General features: G+C 46.1%; 1 protein-coding gene across 39 annotated transcripts in view; it reads left to right on the plus strand.

Annotated features, from left to right (window-relative positions):
- The window catches only part of CACNA1C (calcium voltage-gated channel subunit alpha1 C), a 746601-nt gene that overhangs the window by 647996 nt on the left and 85071 nt on the right, over positions 1-13534 (plus strand). For all 39 annotated transcript variants that reach the window (XM_025461617.3, XM_035706871.2, XM_035706874.2 and 36 more), the window contains 7 exons: positions 620-707; positions 1255-1362; positions 2196-2248; positions 2573-2719; positions 4133-4334; positions 5948-6106; positions 6695-6805. In XM_025461617.3, coding sequence (XP_025317402.3) covers positions 620-707; positions 1255-1362; positions 2196-2248; positions 2573-2719; positions 4133-4334; positions 5948-6106; positions 6695-6805 — 868 coding nt within the window. The remainder of the gene's footprint in view (positions 1-619; positions 708-1254; positions 1363-2195; positions 2249-2572; positions 2720-4132; positions 4335-5947; positions 6107-6694; positions 6806-13534) is intronic.

Below are 13534 nucleotides of genomic sequence, written 5' to 3' on the forward strand. Positions count from 1 at the left end.
GCACACATAAAGGGCGACTACCTAGGGACACATGTTTGGAGATAACACCAGAATATCCTCTCCCACACCCATCACCTCCAGCCAACAAGATCTGAAACTCCATCACCTGTATAGCATTTCTTCAAGCTCAGTGATGTCTTCATCAGACATAGTAACAAAGCTACCATTTATTCAGCTCATAATATGTGCCCAGCACACCGCTAGATGATGCAGGTATGTTTCCTCATTTAATCCCTGCAACAACCTTATGAGACCCACTTTACAGATGAAAAACTAGGGTTCAGAAAAGTTAGGAAATTTATCCTCGGTGAATTGACTGTTAAGTGGCAGAGCTGGGGTTTCTCTTTTCTTTTCTAAAGCTCTCCTGAGTAGCCCATTATATTGCTAATGATTCATGGTAAACATATTATTCATATTATTTACATACCAACAAGAAGTCCCAAGCAAGTTCCAGGCTCTTCTAGGGGCTGGAGAATAGTCCCAGGATGAGAAAGTTCCCAAAACAGACTTTATATTTTCTCAAGTTTACCTGGGTTCAGCCTGTCAACACACTCCCTCACCACATGATTTCCTGCTCCACTAAAACAGCTTACTCTCCTGCCCTGTTTCCCTCTCCCAGGTCCAGTGCAATCAATGTGGTGAAGATTTTACGAGTTTTGCGAGTCCTCAGGCCCCTGAGGGCCATCAACAGAGCCAAGGGGCTAAAGGTGAGAAGCATGGGCCTTGGTGGGAAGCCATCAGTACAGCAAGCATCTATCTGGCTATGGGTTGGTGGAAATTAAGCAACAGGATGGGGAGGCTGGAGGGAGGAAAAATGGCCAGAGCAGGTGGCTGCTGTGTTGGAGCCTGGACTCTCCTGCCTATACCACCAGTTCCACTTCACAAAGAAAGAGAACAAGGACAGGCAGCCAGTCACTTAAAATCAGAACTTCTAAGCAAAACTCTCACAAAAAGGAGATGCACACACAAGCCCTGGGCCGCACATAATGAAGAGGTCCCCATGCTTCTACTCCTATAAAATGGGAAGCTAGCAGGGCTTTTGTCCATGGAGTCACCTAGAACCCATCAGGGGACTTTGAATTCCATTGGATTCCATCACTATGTGAACCTGAGAAGGTACTTTGCCTGTTTGAATCCAATCTTCCCTCTTGTGGCAAAGGGGCTGCTCATGCAAACTCCTCAGAAAGGCTCGTCGCTTGGCTAAAGGAAGCTCAAGCTGCAGGCACTCCTGAAACTCTTCTCTTCCCACTGCAGCACGTGGTTCAGTGCGTGTTCGTCGCCATCCGGACCATCGGGAACATCGTGATTGTCACCACACTGCTTCAATTCATGTTCGCCTGCATTGGGGTCCAGCTTTTCAAGGTAATATCTTGGCTCTGATCTGTGCTCCTGCTTCCTTCCCCTCCTGTCAGTGTTCCTGAGAAAGAGAGCTGACAGATACAACAAAAAGAGGACAGCGGCCCGGATCAGACTTGGGATGAGCGGAACCTCAATCTTCCTCTCAGCTTAGCCCAGGGAAAGAGGAAGAGCCTAGAAGGAGGTGCTCTCTACCAAGCCAAGGACCCTTCACCCTCACAGCACAGCCTGCCCTTCCTTCTAGCAAGAAAGGGAGAGGGACTCTTATTCTCTAAAACCTCATGTCAGTCACCTGCTTAAAACCCACAGTGGTCCCCCATTATCAACAGCATCAAATCCACCCATCTCCACCTAGCTTTCTGAGCCCTGCATCCACCCAGGCTCTCTCTCACTGCTTCTAGGTTCCTTGGCTATTGATTTCTGCTCTTTCTGCTCAATCCTTTTATTTTTGCTGTTCCCCCATCTGAAGCATTCTTCCCCCTGCCCTCTCCCACCAACTATGTAAATTCCCCTGATTTCCTCCCATCTAATTTATCCTTCCAAATCCCGTTCCACTTCCACCTTCTTTGGGCCAGCCAAAAGAGTCCAGCTTTCATGGAGTAGAGTCCCCTCCCCCCCCCCTTTTTTAAATTTCAGTGGTACTTGCAGCACTAAGCATCTTTATTTGCTGACTGCTTTGTATATGCGAGTCATATCTTCCTGATTAGATTCTGCTCTCCTTGCATTTTCATCCCAAGTTCCTAGCACAGTGCTGGGCTATAGAGATGATCACTAATCAATTTTTGACTGATTCATTGATTAATGAACATCTCCAATCACTTTGTTCTTCTGCCTTCCAGGGAAAGCTCTACACCTGTTCAGATAGTTCCAAACAGACCGAGGCGGAATGCAAGTGAGTACAAGCTGGAGGGCAGCCAGCACCGAGGCTAGTTAACTCTGGGAGGTTGGTAATTTGGCCTGAGAGGAGGGACAGCCCGTTCTTTCTGAGATGGCACTGACAGCTGGACTTTTACCCATGGGTAATTTGATCACATTGACATGACATGTAAGATTATCTATTCTTGAAAGGTATACCCACTGAAGTTCTTCCCAATGGCTAGCACTGTGGGATTTAAGTCTGGCCAGTCTCATCCCACCCAGCAAGCCAGGAGTCATTGGTGGGTCACATGTGAATGGAGACGAGAGACCAGAGAATTAACTCTTCTTTCTTTTTCAGGGGTAACTACATCACATACAAGGACGGGGAGGTTGACCACCCCATCATCCAACCCCGCAGCTGGGAGAACAGCAAGTTTGACTTTGACAATGTTCTGGCAGCCATGATGGCCCTTTTTACCGTCTCTACCTTTGAAGGGTGGCCAGAGTGAGTATACAAATCAAGTCCTGTCCACTCTGATATAAGAGGCCAAGACATTCCCTAATGTTTATTACTGTCCACACTCCTTCCCAGAGGTCATACTTACCTGTGTCCTTCCTAAGCAATGAGGTTTTATTCTAGAACAAGCCTCGTACCATAGTCATTGCTGAAACATAGACCCTTCTTTTTCTAGAAGATGTCAACATTTCAGAAAGTCCAACCAAAAGTGAGCTGCTTTTAACTCCCCTTCTCTACCTCAGAGTAAGCCACAATTATAGGGGTCTTTGTCATTACTCTCATGGCATCTAGGAGTGGAGTGAGTTTGTCCACTAGATTACCAGTGAGTTTCTCCCTGGATTACCATAGAATTCAAGATTACTACTCCCAACATGCACTTAATGTGGGTAGAAATGACAGAGATATTTGTTTTTTAGACTCTACCCCAATCTCCTTAGAAAAAAAAAAACTTGCCTATAATTACAGTGAGAAGTAAGAAAGGGATGGAAGCCTGAGTCTAAATTCCTCTGCAGAGATAATGCCTCGATCAGCCAGGCTGGCCTTTTATACTGCATCACCTCTACTAGACAGCTTGTCCATTGGTGTTCCATATATCTTGTATAGACACCTGCTTCCCCATGCCCTCTACCTGCTGTATTCCAGGGAAATTATTGTTGAAAAGTTAGAAAATTCTAAATATATCTAAGTCAGTAATAGCACATGGATCTGAGATGAGAGTCACCATTCTTATGTGGTAAATATAGATAATACCTAGAGAATAACAGAATAGTGTAGAGAATAACAAAGGAAAGAGAGGAGATAATCCCTGTCCATGAAGAGAAACAAATGTAATGGGCACATAGTCCAGGCCCAAACAAATGGCATACATATGTAACCTACCTAAGTATGAATCCAAACCTTTGTTGATAATCTGAATAATCCTGGGTCATTTTTCATCTAGTATTTTTATCTAAATGGATATTTGCTCTCAGATAGATTTATTTTAAGTTCACTATAACATCCTCTGAGTCTATGCCAGTTTGCAAAGCTATTTCAATATTTACTAATGTTTCCAGTATTTGAAGTCAATGTCCATGACTCATTTTACATTAAAATAACTCTTGACAGTTCCAGAACACCCTCATATACATTATGTCAACCACCCTGTAAGGTAGGAAAGTTAGGAATTATTGTCTTCATTTTATAGATGACGAATCTGAGGCTCAAAGAGGCTTATTTGCTCATGGTCCCATACCAGTAAGTGGCAGAGCTAGGCCTTGAACTCAGATCTTCTGACTCCCAGCCTAGAACTGTTTCCAGCTCCCCTGATCCAAGGATCCCTAAGAGAACAGTGGTGCCATCATTCCACAGAGGTGACACTGCTTCTCTGCTTCCCTCTGTGGGGCCTGTCTCCTCCTGCAGGCTGCTGTACCGTTCCATCGACTCCCACACAGAAGACAAGGGCCCCATCTACAACTACCGTGTGGAGATCTCCATCTTTTTCATCATCTACATCATCATCATTGCCTTCTTCATGATGAACATCTTCGTGGGTTTCGTTATCGTCACCTTCCAGGAGCAGGGGGAGCAGGAATACAAGAACTGTGAGCTGGACAAGAACCAGGTAGCTTCCTAGGAAGGAGAGGAACAGGTGCCAGGGCAGGGGGGAGCAGAGCTAGGTGAGAAATGACAGCAGTTGGCAGCTTGTGGCCCACCCAGAAGAGAAGCTGTAGTCAGAGAAGAGATCTCCATGCAGATACTAAGATCATCTGTCCATTCCTCAATGAGGGAATAGGGCTGTCAGTCTTCTGCAAGAGCCCAGACAAAAGAAATGCAAATGCCTGCAGATCCTGGATCTGACAAGTGCATTCAGCCAACAAATATTTGTTAAGCATCTACTTAAGGGACTCTATGATAGATTCTGTGGAGAAAAAAACTTCATGCCCTACGTCTCAGAAGTTGACAAGTCAGAAAGTTGCCCACGTGGGTTGGCACACTGATAATGAAGAAAGAAACTAGAATGATGAGGGAGTGAGAGTTTCAGGGATGGGGAAGAGAAGGGCTTCAGAAAACCACTAGTAAATGGTTCCTTAAGTAAAACACAAAAGCCTGTGCATGAGGTGGGGACAAGAAAGAGGCTTACGTAGGAATGATAATGGTAATGACAGTATTGTAAGATATTCTGTTGGTCTATAAGAAAGAGCTGGCAACTCCATCAGTGAGGAATGAAGCTATTACAAGGGCTGCAGCATATGGTCACTGACATCACTTCCCCAACTAGGCTCTCTGATGGGAAGAGTCAGGGGGAACTATATTCCTGTCCATAAGTGACTTAAGATCTTGTATGGGAAGGCACATGGCACAAGACACACAGCACTACACCAGTTAGGCAAGCTGGACCCCTCATGGGTTTTGATGTCAACCTCTTGGGTTTAGACTCATCATTCTTGCTGCTGTATTGCCTTCGGGTTAGAAGTGAGATGGGAAAGAAGGGAGCCAATTAGAAAGTGTAGATGAGAGTTGATTAGAGCCTGATCTACTGTCAGGTTAATGATAATGGTGGTAGGCATAGTAATAAGAGGAAATAAAATTGGTCAGGCCTACAGATTGGATGAGGAGGCTGAGGGTAAATGAAAAGACTAGAGTGACTCCCCAGTTTCTGATGTGGGAATCTGGGCCTGGTACAGAGAAATGAGTTGGATATGTGCTGGATTCCCAGGAATCTAGCTAGCTCAAGATCTACCCCCTATCCTTGAACTATGTCTTCTGATATGTGGACATATAGGTAAATAAGGAAGATTGACTTAGGACAGGAAGGAAAGGAAAAGCTGAGAAGTGCTCGCCCCTCAAGGAGAGTCTATGGCATAGGAAAAAATCAATGGGAAGACCAACTGTCCATCATTCAGTAAGTATTTATCAAATGCCAACTAAGTGTCAGCAGTATACCAGGCATTACCAAGTTGAAAAAAGGAGACACAAACCTCTTGACTAAATCTTGGTAAGGAGACTGACTAGAGGTGATTCTTTCTCTGACTGAGGGAGTGATATAGGGGGGAAAAAAGTCCAAATAACATCGCAAACCTGTAAATGAGCCAGAGAAATAGATTATTTCTGTGACTCCCTAGGTGTGTGGTTTCATCCACATCCTACCTCCTCTGCCATCTCCACACATATCATCCAGGTTACTAATCCCCTCTCTTCATTCCCACCCCACCTCTCCTCCTGCCTCCCTCCCAGCGACAGTGCGTGGAATATGCCCTCAAGGCCCGGCCCCTGCGGAGGTACATCCCCAAGAACCAGCACCAGTACAAAGTGTGGTATGTGGTCAACTCCACCTACTTTGAATACCTGATGTTCGTCCTCATCCTGCTCAACACCATCTGCTTGGCCATGCAGGTCAGTCTGAAGGGGTCCCTAGATCCATGATCCCTGTAGGAGGGAGAATGCTAGGGAAGGATATGAAGTGTAGAAGAGCTGCATGGCTGTCTCCAGAGTGTCACCTTCTTGTTGGCCAAGAGGGGGGAAAAAACAGAACAAGTGTCCCTTCTCAAGGATGTGCTCCTCTCTGGGAACTTATAAGAGAATCCATAGAGGCCTGGGTTAATAAAATGTTAAGAGTGAGGGAAATGGAGAACACAGGGGGAGCTTGAAGAGTTTGTTATTATGAGGCATGTTTATAGAGATTGATTCTATATCCACCTGTCTTCAGGGAGGTCAACTTGTGCTTGAGCTCTCTTGAGAACTGGAAGTCTCCATAAAGTTGTCATAACCAGTCAAAGCAGGAACACAGAACTCTGCCAACATGTGTTTTCAGAGCTAGCAGAAAAGGGAAGAATTTGCAGGATTTCCTGAGTCCAGCTGGCTGCCCATGGAGATGAAAATGGCCTTCCAGGGCTTGGTTCAAGGAAGATCTCTGTTGAGAGGAGGGTGGTAAGGAGTAGGGCTGTCCCTGCCTCATTTTCACAGTCCTTCCCCTCCCCTCAGCACTATGGCCAGAGCTGCCTATTCAAAATTGCCATGAACATCCTCAACATGCTCTTCACTGGCCTCTTCACCGTGGAGATGATTCTGAAGCTCATTGCCTTCAAACCCAAGGTAGGCCTCTGAAAAAGGTGTCTGGTCTGTAGGCACTGAAGGGATAGAGAAGGGGAAGAGGAATGCAAATACTGAAAGAAGGAGAGTGAGGGGCAGAAATAATCAGTGAAAGACCCCATCTTCTTGGAAGATAATTGTTGCAACTCCTAAATTGTTGTACCAAATTGTTGTACAACTCCTAATTGAGTTGTACCAAAACAACCCCTTGAAATAGAGTCTCCGCTCTAGTCTGTGGCTGGAAAATATAGGAAACAGATTCCTCCGTGAGCCAAGCTTCTTCTTCCAAGGAGGCAGATGATGGTCCTTCTTCACCCCTTTCCCACCCTGTCTTCACCCTCATCCCCCAGCACATATTCTAGAAGAACTATGCCCACAGACTGGCAAGCCAAACCTCTTCACAACCAGCCCCCCAGATTCACTCAGGCTGCTGTTCTACTCTTCTCTCACTTCATCAGCCATACAGACCACTCTCATTGCAAAAGGACCAGTCAGGGCTTCATTTGCTCAGGGCTCAGTGTTCCAGCCTATGGGGTCCTCCTGTTCATTATTCTCTTGCACTTTCCAGTACATGAAGGACAAATGTCTGTGGTTTGCTACTTGTGAGCAATTTCTGGAAAAAGAGGCTAGGAGAAGGATTAGAACCATTGGCTGAATGAGGCAGGATAAGGAAGGTGGGATTGGCTGTCACCTTGGATTCTCTGTGCCCTTGCTAACCAGCCCACCCCTATTTTCCTGGGTAATGTAGGAGTAAACTGACCTGAGCATCACACACCGTCTTTCACCCCTGAAGACAGGTCAGAATCATTGGCATCCATTGGCTTGGGATTCACAACACAGGCACCTACTTCTGAAGGAGGGTATAACTGCAACTCAGTGGCTCCCCTAGCTAGCTCAACTCCTTTTGGAGAGCAATGAGAAGGAAAGCGTTTGTTCTAAAATAATTATATGGTAATAGACTTGAGGAAACCTCTCTTGCTTTTTGAGCGTTCTCTCCCCCTCCTTTACTGTTTTTATAAATACAACATAGATCAACAAGAGACAAAAAGGAAGGGTCCTTATCTATATATTCCATTTTTATTCAAAATTTTACTTGTCCTGGGATTAATTGGGGCAGGGGGAGTGCTTCTGGGCTGTTGGATCCATATTCCTTTAACAAGATGTCTATCATCTTCTTTGAATTAAAATTCAACTAACATTTCTGAATAACCTACATGTGCTACACATACCTCATTGCATGTAATCCTCAAAACACCCTCAAAAGCATCCTCATTTTAGGGAAGAGGGAAGTGAAGCTCAGAGCAATTAAGTATACTATTAATTAATTACACCATTATTAAGTGGCAGAACTGGTAATAAAACCTGACTTTTTAGTTGATGTAATTTCCACCACTCCAAGCTATTAGCAAGCATCTTCCATGCCAGGTGTTCTGCTGGGTGCTTTTCAGAAAGAAGGAAACAACCTTTGAGGGACTTCAAAGATATTCTTGCAATGCTGATTCCTTCTCTCAAAGAATGCCTAGGGGTCTTGGCTAATTTTCAGAGAATAAGACTCCTAATAAATGTCATTTGGTGATAATAATGGTGTTTCCTACCTCCTCCAGGGTAGTAAGTATACTCTTTTCACTTTCCATTCCAAGCCCAGTCTAATTCAGGGGCATAAATTTTGTCCTGACCTAGAAAAGACCACTGAATGTCCCTGGTCACCTTCCATAGGGACCATGGTACCTCTGCTTACCTGTGGTCCTATTCCAAACCATGTGGCCTGGCAGTACTGACAGGTTCACAGCCCACAGCAACGTGACCAGTGAGGCTGGGAATGCAGGTTCATTGCCAAGTTGAGCTTCAGTCGCAGATGACAGCCTCTAACAGGGAAACTGGCACCACTTTTACCTCATTTCATGAGACATATGGTTTAAATATTTCAGAGCCTTGAGTCATTCCACAGTTGACTCAGATGTGTCTCTCATGATGTCTGATGCAGTCTGTAGAGCCCTGCAGTGGACTTTGTGAATTATACCTCATGACCACAGAAGATATATTGGGCAAACCTGCCCTACAAAGCAAATGAAATTGATCCCTACAGGGTCCTCAGCCTGAAAGACACCCTGCAGATCAAGAAATAAGCCATTTCCTAGGAAGTAGCTAGCTGTAATGGTCTAAAGCATAAAGTGACTGCTAGGTTCCTCAATCCCTAGTTTTCTATTGTGATAAGATAGAGTAAAATAAGAAAGACTTTTCCCAAAGAAGTACCTGGGTCCTACATGATTGTGTAGGACCAAGTTGGCCAGCATGGAAAAGTCTTGGTTAGAATTGTCTGAAGGTAACTAGATAACTGGGTTGTTCTCTTAATAGTGAATTGAAATGCATCAGCAAAGACACACACAAAAAATTAAGATATTCTTTATGATAAGCACTGAAAAATATCTAATGCCTCAGAATAAATCTAACAAAAAATTACTAAGATCTCTGCAGAGAAAACTATAAAATTTCATAGAAAGGAACTAAAGAAAGCTAAGTAAGTTGAGAAATATATCGTGTTCATGAATTGGAAAACTCAGTATTATAAACATGTCCTTTCTCTTTAAACTGATCCAAGGATTCTGAACATCCTAGTGAAAACTCTAGATTAGACGTTACCCAGAGTGAGAACAGCAGGAGAAAGGGAAGCTGCCAGCAAACCCTTTCTCACTGATAGGAAGACCCTGGGTGGTCCCAAGGCTGAAGCCCACTTGGGCAGCTCTGACATCACCATGGAGCGAGAGAGGCAAGAACCTGGTTCCAGAAGCAGTGCCAGTCACAGATACTCCACTGTTAACTACAGGTTTTAGTACCAGAAGGGGTGGTGATATCACTTGGTTGCCTGGGATTTGCTGTTGACAATGACTCAGCAAGCACCATGAGGAGGGGAGGAGGGGAGGGGCTTCAGGTTTGCTCTCCTTAGCCCAGGAAGGTAGGAGTTCTCCCAGTGAAAAAGGCTCCTGACTACTCTGCTCCCTGTAAACTTTCACGTGGGTCATGAAGAGATGAAGAAGCAGGTCTGTATCTCCCTCAGGGGAGGATGCTGGAGGGGATTTGACTCTGGCAGCTCTCTGTGATCAGAGCCATGGCCTCCCCTTTCGGGTTTCTCCCAACTTGAGAATAGTCTAGAAAGGTGAACAGAACCAAAGTAAAATCGCTCATTGACCTTCCTGCCACCCCAGGCTTCTTGAATAAGAGCAGCTGAAGCCTTGGGACTTACTTTCATGATGCAGGACAAATTAGGGCCCAGAGGCATTTCAAACCTAAGGGATCAAGCAAGGTCTTTGGACCAGTTCTAGCTAATAGAACTTCCTGCAATATTCCACACACGCTGTCTATAATATAGCCACCAGCCTCCTGTAGCTGTTGAGCACTTGAAATGTAGTTAGTACAGCCAAGGATTGGTTTTTCAAATATATTTAATTAATTTAAAATTATATAGCCAAATGTGGCCAGCAGCTGCTATATTGGGCAGCACAGCTCTAGACACTGCTCTTTCCCATAATATTCCCAGCTTCTGCTGTTCTCTGTCTATCTTGGTTTCTTCAGCCCAGCTGCTCTGGCTGGCTTCATGAAGCCAGATGGTTTACCTCACCCTCCCACTCTCTCTCCAGCTGTTAATTTTCCACCAGAAATTGACTCATGATGGTGGAAGCCCTCTTGTCAGGGTAAGATGGTCTCTTGCTCTGGGATCTCACAGTGTGGATTTTCTCCTGACTTGGCCAATTCTCAAAGTCATCCCTTGTCACCTGCAAGTGCTGAGGTTCTTTCCCTATGGATCCTGTCCCACCAGTCTCTGAGCTAAGGAAGGCCCAAAGGAAGGCAGAGAAAGTGCCCTAGCAGGTGCCGTCGGGAATTAGTCTGCTGCAGAGGTTGAATATAAGGTGTGTCCCTGGTGATCCCTGGGGCACCCAGCTACTCTTTTTTCCCAGTCCATTGGACTTCAGACTAGGTTTCCTGATAGTATGTTAATGCCCTAGTGAAAGTGACATCTGAGAGCCCTACGCCCTACCCAGTTCTTACCTGACCCAGGATGTAGAGCCTTGACCTCACATATCCCCAATGCTGGCCAGAGACTGGCTGCCTGGTAGCTTTGATGTCACTTCCAAGGGGGGTGCCAGCCTTCCAGCCACATCATCTCCCCAGCTCAGCCCTGCCTGGCCTCCTAACCCTGCCCAATGGCTTCTACAGCCAGGCTCCCACATGCCTTATAACAAGCAACCTGAACTGCCTGGGGCTGTGACTCCTGTCCCCTGCCCCCAACACAGAGAACCTGGCTAACATTTTAATAGTGTCAGCTAACAGTGGGGCAGTAATTGTTCTGCCACTCTATTGTCTCTGCTTTGGGGGTCTTTTTGTGTAGTCTCTGTTATCTTTCTGGAAAGAGGACGTGAGGGCAATGAAGCCATGGCTGCTTCTTGGAGAGTAGAGAAACAGAGAGAGGATGAGATTGGAAGCAGGGGCTGATGCTGGCAAAGAATGCAGATCCTCCTTTCCTCAGTCTGTTGTCCTGAGGAGTCCATCAGTGGCTCATGCACACTTCCTTTGGCTGGGAGCAAAGGATGAGTCATAACTAGAAGGAAGCCTGGTTAATGAGATAATTTGAGAATCAGAGCTGTTCAGGACCATGGAGGTCAAATACTTGTCAGGCCCCTCCCTATAGCCCAGCACTGGGCACAGTCTCACTATGGTCCCACCCACATGAGTAGCCACCAGGCTATGAGAAGGAAGAGACAGGAGGCTCTCAAATGGTCCTCTTAGTGATCAGCACTGCGCAGTGCCTGAGCCAGGGCCAGCCTGCTCTGCATCTTCTCCAAAGGCCACCTTCTTCTTACTGCTGCTAATCATGCCTATACAGTGCAGGGCATCCCGTGGCTTCCAATGGTCCCCAGAGCAATCTTTTCTCTGCATACTCTGTTGTTTGTTTCATACTCTGTTGATTCTTCTCTTGGGAAGGATTGTTGGCCCTGACAAAGGTGGGCATAGGCCCTGGCAAAGGAGGAGTGTTTGGGGATATTAGCATGATCAAGATGGAGCTAACTTTTTTCCACTGGGCTTGTGGCAAAAGGGACAGGTATGGGCTAGGTTGAGGCTCTAGGTTCGCCTATTAGCAGGCAGAAGGAAAGCTGGAATGGAGGGGTGGATGGCCAGGAAGCACTCAGAGAGAACACTTGCAAAGAAAGTCTGAAGTCCAATTTCTCAGTCTACTCTGTCAGTTCCATCCATGTCTGGAAGTTTCTTTCCTTAAAGATCCAGCATCTGGTTTCCCCTTGGCCAATAGCTTTCCACACACAGCCTGAAGAGGTCATAAAGATGCCAACTTGGGGTTCTCCAGGGGCACCCGTGCCCTCTACAAATGCAAAGGGGGCTTCTGAAGCTGAAGGTCCAGACTGTTCAGACATGGGCCCACTTTTAGGCGTTGGAGGCCTGTCTTCCATAAGCAAGCTGTCCCCTGGGGAAAGGGAGCAGCGTTCTGATACTCACAAGGCAGGAAGAGAAGCTGGGAGAGCATCTTAGTGATGACACAAGCCCCATGGCAAGTAGCTCATTTGCTTTTCTGACCCCAGGAAAAGAAAACCATTTTTACCAGAAATGAGCCCTGCCTACTGTCCTATTCAGACCAGGGTATCATATCTGGACTACAGTATTCATTAGCTTCCAAACTCAGATATGCTCACTGTCCACCAAAGGAGGCAAGTGGTGGGGGGTGCACTAAAGAATGGGTGCCAAAGTGTTGCCAACTCTGACAGAAACAGAGCCCAGGGAGAAAAGGACATGTGAGCCTGTGTTAGAGAAGCTGCTGATCAGCACAGGAGTTCTGTCAGCTGCCATCCAGTCCCTGAGCAACCCCCCAGGGGCCCTGGGTCAGCCTGGGCAGATGGAGTGAGAAGGATGGCAGGGCCAGACTTCCTATAGATGCACCAGTGCAGCAACCAAGGAGCCAAGAAGACCCCAGACACAGGATACCATTCAGGCCTGAGCCTAGGCCTGCCCCTGGGTGATACTCCCTACCCCTCCCTGGCTAGGAGAGACTCAGATACCCCACGCTCTTCCACAGGCCAACATCTATTTCAGGACTCTTTCTCTATAGCCCAGTAATGGACCAGGAGGAGGAAGGTAGAAGTAAGATGACCAGTAGGAAAGGATGCAAACCAGGGCCATTTCCTCTTCTGGAAAGCTGAATATTCTCTAGAAACCTGGTTTGTTTTTGCCAGATAATGACATTGCCGGCTAAAATCTACTTCATCTCCAACTGTACCTTTGGCTCTAACTGCACCACTTGCTAACAAGTTAAGCATAGGTTTCTGTGTGATGCAATCATTTTTGCAAGGCTTTCTTTTCTACCAAGCAAATTTTCCTGTCTTTGTTTAATCATCTACTCACCAACAAGAGAAGAAATGCTGGTAGATTGAGAACCAGAAAGCCCAACTCCCATGTCAGCGTCACTGAATAAGTTGGGGGTGGGCCAGTAGGGCTCTCCCTCCTAGTGCAGTTCTTTCTTTAGCTCCGTTTCTCTGTGAAGGAGGAAGACTCATCAGACTGTGTGAGATGGAGTAAGGTGATGCCTGTGCTCATTCCTTCGGACTGCTAGAGAAAATGCTGGGGACTGGGTAGCTTATAAACAGCTAAAATGTATTTCTCACAGTCCTGGAGGTTGGAAGTCTAAGATCAAGGTGTCAGTATGGTTACATTCTCTGATGAGGGGCATCT

The sequence above is a fragment of the Canis lupus genome, chromosome 27, assembly GCF_003254725.2.
Source record: "Canis lupus dingo isolate Sandy chromosome 27, ASM325472v2, whole genome shotgun sequence".
Taxonomy (NCBI): domain Eukaryota; kingdom Metazoa; phylum Chordata; class Mammalia; order Carnivora; family Canidae; genus Canis; species Canis lupus.